General features: G+C 31.5%; 1 protein-coding gene across 3 annotated transcripts in view; it reads left to right on the top strand.

The window, feature by feature from the left end:
- Positions 1 to 6,903: 6,903 nt before the first annotated feature.
- LOC118201536 (protein kinase C, brain isozyme-like) overlaps positions 6,904 to 8,682 on the top strand; it is a 435,934-nt gene continuing 434,155 nt past the window's right edge. For all 3 annotated transcript variants that reach the window (XM_085818956.1, XM_085818955.1, XM_085818957.1), the window contains exon 1: positions 6,904 to 7,112. In XM_085818956.1, coding sequence (XP_085675082.1) covers positions 6,946 to 7,112 — 167 coding nt within the window. In that variant the 5' untranslated portion in view covers positions 6,904 to 6,945. The remainder of the gene's footprint in view (positions 7,113 to 8,682) is intronic.

The following is an 8,682-nucleotide window of genomic DNA, read 5'->3' as shown; positions in this document are numbered from 1 at the left end:
TATTTCTTTCTTAATATTTCTTCCCCTTTTTTATTTTCTTTTTCTATGAAAATTATTTCTTTCAGGAAAAGAAATAAAATCCATTCGCTATTACAGTATGGCCGATTGCTCCTGCATTCAATTATCACACACGCATCAAAATGCTTTATTTTAAATAATTTATTCTATAATTAACATGAAAGAAAATTATTTTTTTAATATGAAATACATAACCAAAATTAAACTAATCTATCCTGTATGTGTGATTAATTCGTTTTGCAATTTTTGTCACACAATTACTAATACCTTTTTTTCAATATTACATTGCTGTTATTTTAATTGTGTATATATATAAGAACTGCTCAGTTTAAATATTCTTCCTTCTCAAAAGATTTTGTTCTGTGAAAATAATTAAAAGATAGTAATATTTTCACAATGGAAGTACTAAAGTAAAAATAATCAGTGTAGGTCTCCTGCAGTTCAAGTCCTTATCAAACCAGCGTTTCGACACATTTTAAATAGAAAACTAATAATAATCAATATCTCTTTTACAATATAAAAATGAGAATGCTATGAACGGTATTTTTATTATTTATTTATTAATTTTTTTAAGTTTGCAAAGAAACAATGATTTTTTAATACTATAATAGGTTACAAAAGTACTATTCCATGAACAAACCCTCAGTCTTATAGCATTGTTACTTTATAGCATAATACAATAATAATACAGTATAATTCTGCTAACAAGCCCACCAGCCGCCGAGTGGTAGAGTCGCTGAACGCAGGTAGTTTGGTTCGAGGTCCGAATCCCGCAAACGAGTTGGCCGGCGTTTTCGTGGCTTTCCCCATGTGTAACGTGTATACGAGCCAGTTTCCCTTAGAAAGTCCTCACTTAGAAACCAGTTTTAAAACGTATTAAAATTACACACACACACATACACACCAAAAAAAAAAAAAAAAAAAAAAAAAATTCTGAAAGCCTTCAGATTTTATATTACTACAAAAGGGCCGTTTTATTAACGTTTTGCGTGTTACCTTTATTTATTAAATATCATGTTTTTCGCACTTAAACCATAAAATTCAATTCAACAGCAATATCATATAATTAAAAAAAAAGCATATCTTTAGAATTTCCGATACATAGTCTCGCGCGCTAGAGATGAAAATGTTTTTTGCCATTGCTCGCTTTGAAATCGTTGGGTTTCTTAATCAAAAACCCATAAATGCTTTACAAAATATGATATATGAAATGGATAGTAATACAAATTCCCAGTTCCAAATTTGGGCCTCCAGATGCCTATATTAGGATGAAGGATTACGTTATTCAGAATTTCATGGCTCTAGGTACCGTTGTTTTATCACAGTGCGAGAAACATTCATACATTCTGCAGATTCCTCATTATTTAATTTCTTTAAATATAATAGAGTGCGATAATACTTGGTGGCAACGATTTGAAAAGTGAAACGCCATTTATCGTGAAACGCTACAAAATGGCAAAACGAAATTAATAGCCCCTCTGGGCTAAAACTTATTTTTAAAAGTATCACACTAATAGTAGTACAACTACTGAAAAAATATTATAAATCTATTTTATAGTTTTATAATTATTATTATTAATAATTTTTATTTTACAGTAGTGTGAATTTCGCGTAATAATGAACGACATTTTTGTGTTCACAGTATTATTCGTAAGGTATTTAACTGTTAGATTTTAAAGTAAACGTAATTCTTGCTGCACATAAATCGAGTAGAAGCTTATCGGATGTCTATATTTGTATTAAATGAAGAAGGTTTATGTGCTTGATAAACTTATTATCTTCTACATTTTTAAAGCGTACAATTACAATTTATATCTATAATTTCAGGAATAGTATAACCTTTCTTTTAGTAGAAATTGCGTTCTTGTTTTCTGAATGTGGCTCCAAATACTCTCTCAGTTCATCCCAAATTAAAATAACTATAAATTTTGGCAATCTGAAATACGCAATGAAAACATCTTTTGGCAGAGCAAAAGCATCAACATATTTTCTATAAATTCGCCACCGATTCAGAGATCTACGACCGTATTCTTCGTTTAAATATGAAAAAATCAGCGGCGAAAACACATATAAAGCCATTGTCTACTTAGTACGTCAACTGGACAACCCTGATTGACGACGCGGCAACATTTTTTCACGCGCTTTCGACAACTTCCGTACTCAGAGAATATAGGATGTCAGGCAGACCTGTTTTTTACTAGCAGCGACATCTGGCGGCCCACAACTTGCTGTCGACTCTCATAGCGTAGAATAACCGTCCTGGCTATGTCCTTGCGCTGGTATTCGAGCAGATTAGTGGAAGCCCGAACGTCTGTCCTTATCTGCTTAAGTCAGCTCATGTGGCACCCAGCGAATAAACTTGTTCGTCAAGTCTATGCGATGTATAGCGCGACTGATGAACATGGCACTAACGTCTTATCTATCTATCTCCTTAGCAAGCTCTTGAGTAGTTGCATACTGATCTTCTTCCACAATTTCTAGCAGACGAGCCTCATTAACATCATTAAACCGGCCAGAGCGCTCTGCTACTTGAATGTCATAGTCGTTGTTTTCGAACTGGCCATAATAAACCTTCACAGTGTCATATGATATAACATTAGTACCTAAAGCTATACACGTGATTTGGTGACATTCTGTAGCTGACTTTTCGCAACAGTACTGGAAAATGACGGCTCTAATCTAGTAGCGGGATAATTCCATTTCAGACACCCTATACTTAAATGAGAAAGCTATTTTTTCACAAATTTCACAGCACAGTGCTCTGAAGCAAGTTTCTTTGTTTCGAATGCCAAAAATTGGTGAATAAAATATGATTAAACACGCCGTCGCGAAATGTTTGCGTAGATGATATTTGCGGTGGTGAGTAAATCTAAGTTCATGTTTCTTTTCTTTATAAAAAAACCGAGAAAAGCATAACGTTTGATACAATGAATAGCTTTTTCATTTATTAACAATAAAACAGAACTACTGTTTTGTCGAACGGCCATCTAGTGGCGAAGAGAACAATTTACCCAGCCAGTCGACCTACAGCTGCAATGAGGATTAGTCTCTGTGACTCGAACGAAAATTCGAAATGTTAGGTTTTCCGTTTTGCTGTATCTGTTTTGATGTACATTTTATTTGTTACTGTTTCCGTTCCTATTAATAAATACTTTTGGAGCTAGCAGGCTTTTGAGTTTATAGAACGGTTACGCAATTTCATTAATTTCATTCAAGCATTAAAATTACAGTTTCTAAGCGAAAACAAACAATTCCGCCAGCAGGTAAGAACAATATAAACAAATGTGGCTGCTATGGTTAAAAAAATTAGGCTTAGTCGCACTTAAGCAACTTTTAAATTGTTGATAATTCTACAACTATTGCATAAGGATTAACTAAATGCATAAAAACCTTAACCGGAAGATAAGAAGCCGAGCAACAGAGTGTATATATATATATGTACCGATTGCAATCAAAAAGGGAGGTTCACAGCTACATCTTATAGCAGTCCTATATGTAAACTTTCAACGTTCTGAGACTATTCGTTTTTGAGTTATGTAAGATATATGCATACATACGTAGGTACGCATAATAGACATCACGAAAAATCTCTTTTGAATCAATTTAAAATCAATTTTACAATCAGTTTGGGTGAAAAGAGTCCTTTATTCTGTCCTTACGCGCAGATGTCACGCAAAAACATCATTACATTACCTTCGACAGCTGTCAAAATGGATATTTTCGTTGAAATATGATACTCGAAATTTTTCGTGATTACGATACTTTTTTTAACTTCGTGCAAGGAAGTAAAAAAATATTGAATCTTCTTAATTAGGTGTATCATGAATTGAATGTATAATTATTTAAATCAATCAGATTAAAAAGTAAAGAAAAAAAAGTATTCTTAAGAGCTTAACTTTTGCTTTTCAACAGTTTAGATTGTTAATTGATAACAGACAGATGAAATATGAAGAATAATATCTTACATTTTTCCGAATGGCAACAGACTCGAATGAAAAGTCAAGCGTTGCGAAATTGTGTCCTGAGACTAATAGTCTTTTTGGGCTGAAAAGTGCACTGCATTTTTTCCACAAATACAAATTTAGATCACTGGATCGTGAAATCCTCCATTCAAAATGATTTCACGATGAAGCTTAAAAATGCATTTGAAAAAAAATATATATTTACTAGAAAATTCTGCATCAAAATGTTTTTCATCATGAAATCATTTGGAATGTATTTTACAGTGATCTAAATTTATATTTCTAATGAAATTTGAAATAGGAATTAATAATTTAGTTTTCGAATTTTTAATTAATTTTTTTTCTCGTGGCATCTTACATTATTATGCAATACCAAATTATCATTTAATATATGCGGTCTGGTTGAGTGTAGATCAAGTCAAAATGATAATTTTGACAAAAGTGTGCCGTTCCATGCAGCTTTAGATGTACACAATAGTGCATCGGAGTGTTAATACATACATTCTAACATACATATTGTTTGCCAGTATTACCAATTAGTGCGGCATAAGATCTTAAATTTATGTTTCAAATTAGAGCAATACATTGTCACAAAAGTGTTCGTACCCTTACGAATTTCAGTGAAATAGAGCTTCATTCATTAACAAAACTTAATATTTTAGAATTAAAAATTTTTAATAATATCTATATATTTCTCTTAGCAAAACGACATTCGTTATTTTATGAACATATTAAAACTTTTTTTTTTTTTTTGGAAAATCAATAATAAGAAAGTAACAGAAAAGTTACTTCACAAAAGTCTTCGCACGCTTTAAAGAAATCTGCATATATTTAGTAAATATTGTAGCATATCTGTCAGTTAGTATTTTGTAGTATATCTTGCAGTATTTATGACATTATGAGAGCTTTCAAACGTCTGGGAATAGAATTAACCTTTTTCTTTTATTTTTTGTTTTTGTTTTGTTGTTGGAATTATCTGCATCAATCTTCCACTCTTCCATCGTAACGGTTTTAGCTTGGGTTTTGTTTTAATGTTGTGTTTTTGTACTCTAACCTCTAGTTCTCTTCATATGTATTCTGTTGGGCTTAAATCTGGTTATATAGGTGGTATTTGCAGATCTTGTGGACAATTATAGACACACCAAAGGCGAACGTTGAGGACCATGTGCTAGGATCGTTATTCGGATAAAAAATAAAAGTTGTTTCTAATACCCAAATTTTGCGCATTAGTTTTTAATTATTTTTGAAATATTTAAATAAAGAGCATGGTTCATTATACCATCAATAAATTATTAAATTACCTAATCCTGATGCTGACATACACCCTCACTCTAGTACACCTCCACCGCCATACTTTACTGTTCCAACCAAAGTCTTGGGATTAAGCTCCTCAGTTTTTTTTTCCACACAATTATACACCCATCGGAACCAAAAATGTTAAATTTGCTTTCATCTGAAAATTATACATGATACCAATACGCTTCGGGCTTATTTACCGTTGATTTTGAAAAGAAAGCTTTCTATTTTTTGCACTTCCAAAAATTTTTCTTCGAGGAGAGCGCCCATGTAATCCAGCTGATCTAACCATTCGTAGAACAGTTTTAAGTTAAATTGATGTAGAAAAGTTTTTTTGTTAATTCTGTAGAAATTCTTACAACACTCAAACGTGGATTTTTCACAGATTTTCTTCTAACTATAAATCTCTGATTATGTTGAGTCACGTCCAATCCTCTTTGCCGGATAACCTATTCTTACTTTATTTTGTATCCGATTTTCTTCTTTAGAGCATTTTATCACATGCTACATCGTAGAATTAGATAAATTTACTAATTTAGCGATATCCCGAATAGAATTTCCATTCTTATGATAAAAAATAATCAATTTTCGAATGCTGTCCGTTGTTTTATTACGACTACGAGACATTCTTAAACATAAAATAAAATATAATAAAATAAGCAAGAAAAAAAATTACGATAATTTTGTTTATGAAATTTTATGAAACTTTTTCGGTGTACGATCACTTTTGTGGCAAAATTAAAAAGTCTAATTTTATTCAAAATCGCATGGAGATGATATGAAAAAATATTGGACTTTATATGCGAATTCAACGCCGGGTTACAGCGCTTTTTCTGCAAATTCTTAAAGTGTGCGAACACTTTTGTGAGACACTGTAAATAAATGTAGCATTTAAATCAACGTGACATTAAATTCAATGTAGTTCTTAATAATATTTTCAGTATGTTAAGCAGTTGTGTGTCGATTTAAATAGCTAAGATTGTTTGATATTAAAAACATAAATAATTTTCATTAACCTTCTTGTATAGTTAATTAAAAATTCACAACACATAGTTAAAAACAACGTAATTTTTCATAAAAGAATATGAGGCCTCATTTCATTTCATTCATACAATTCCTTCTCATAGAGCAACAGATGACATTTTTTCACTAATTTAACTAATTTTTTCGTAAATTTCAGTTTAAATATATATTTAATTACAGTATTGCTGATAAAAAATTATTTATATCATAAAAGAACTTCTTCTGTATTCATTCTTTTAAATTTCCTTCAAAATAATAAATATACCGCTGTTCTTTCTTCTTTCAAATATTCAATCCAAATATTAGTTTTAAAATGATAAAATTAAACCCGAATTCTTCTCCCCGAGAAACGAAAAAATTTCATGAATTAGAATGGAACGACTGAAGACATAACGCAAATCCGCTTAATTTGTCTTCTTTACTAGAATCGATCGCTACTTGAAGCGAATGTTTAAATTGCACTCGCAGGAAAGTAAAACGCAAAACAAGTGAGAAAAGCTGCCAAAAGTGGCAACCTACATAAGCGATTTGAGACAAATTGGCGATTTTTCGGGGCACGCTTGGCGACTTAGTTTACAGGAAATAAACGTCTTCCTCTCCTGGCGCAGTTGCGATTTCAGTGGGCGATTGTCGTCGGTCGGCCAAGATGGCAGACGAGAGTGACGTGCAAACAACACCGAGCTACTTCCAGCTAGCCCGCGTTCGAAAAGGTGCTTTGAAGAAAAAGAATGTCTCGGTCATCAAGAACCATACATTCATTCCAAGATTCTTCAAGCAACCGACATTCTGTTCACACTGTAAGGATTTTATATGGTGAGTCTCCTCAGCTCTGTATAAGATATCTGCATGGTGTTGTGTTTTGCTTGGCCAATGAATGGACTGCTCACCGCCACAGCAGGAAATCTCAATTGCGCTTTGCCGCTTTTTAACTGCCGCATCGTTCGTTTTGCAGATATATCTGAGTGAGGCTCAGCTGAAAGCACAGTAGAATTAATACGTGTTTTAAATTTTCTTTGCGGCGACTCGCTAGTCAGTATTAAAGAAGTAGGAAAGCTACACACGTTGATCCACCAAACAACACGCACATGTTCTTTTAATACACCTATAAACAATTAATTTACAAAATTTTTCAATACTATAAAGAGGAATGTTTAAAAAATATTTTAACTTAATTTTTATCCGTGAAAATAGTTAAAATTTTTTATAGTTTACGGCATGATGAATTAATCATAGAATGCATTTAAATAAATTTTGTATAACATTAGTAATTATATTCGATAAACATTAAGATTCGTTTTAATTCAAAGATATATCTGTAAGAGATAAAATTCTCATTCATTATGAAAAATAATATGTTTACTTTTTATTTCATAACAACGCAATAATTAGTATTCTGAGATTCCGAAAAGAATTGCTAATTTAGCGATACAATTTTTTTTTCCATGAAAATTGCTGAAAAATATGATAGTCTGTGGCAGGCAAAATATATTAACAATGGAATGCATTTAAATTAATTTATGTGACTTCGAAATTATATATCTGTAGAGGATAAAATTCTCGTTCGCTATGAAAAATAATGTATATTTACTTCTTCAAAGGCCATTGTAACTCGCAGATATATCTGTAAAAGATAAAATTCTCGTTCAGTATGAGAATATGTGTTAACTTTTTATTTCGTGGCAACACAATAATTAGTATTCTAAGATAACGAAAAAAAATTGCTAGTTTACGATCTTAAATTTTATTCTTGACAACAGTTAAAAAATTTGACAGTTTGTGGCAACATGAATTAATCATTGAATGTATTTAAATAAATTTATATAACCTTCGTAATTATTTTTTAGACGCTAAAATGCTGTTTTAGTTCGGAGATATATCTGCAAAAGTTAAAATTTTCGTTCGCTTTGAGAAATAATGTATATTTGCTTTTTATTTAGTGGGAGCACAATTGTTAGTATTCTAAAATTCTAAACAAAAAAACTGCCAGTTGACATTCGCATTTAAATTATTTTGCATAGCTTCAGCACCACGCCAATATCCCGAATCCCCGAAATCTTTGTTTCAAGATAAACAAGCTAAAGTTTGGCACGTGTTTGGCTTTGAGGAAATTGGAGTTTCATTTCCGCTCAAAAGTTCTTAAATAATTATTCTATAAACTATGTTTACCTTTTAGCTTATTGTAAACATTAAAAGAATGCAGAAAATGCATGTGAATGAAACTGCAGAAATGCAGATTCGTGATTTTGGCTTGGTGCCAAATGATTTAAGATAGGAAAACTATTTATTCAAATGTTATTTTGCTATTAATGCGTGCAGTTAAGACTTTGTGGCTATTATACAAGTAAAATGAAATAAATATTCGATGTATAATTGGATAGAATAG

The sequence above is a fragment of the Stegodyphus dumicola genome, chromosome 6 (genome assembly GCF_044657685.1).
Source record: "Stegodyphus dumicola isolate Sdum_Otavi_A_Nest chromosome 6, ASM4465768v1".
Classification (NCBI taxonomy): Eukaryota; Metazoa; Arthropoda; class Arachnida; order Araneae; family Eresidae; genus Stegodyphus; species Stegodyphus dumicola.
Note: the sequence above shows the minus strand (reverse complement) of the source record. Positions and strands in the feature narration are given on the sequence as shown.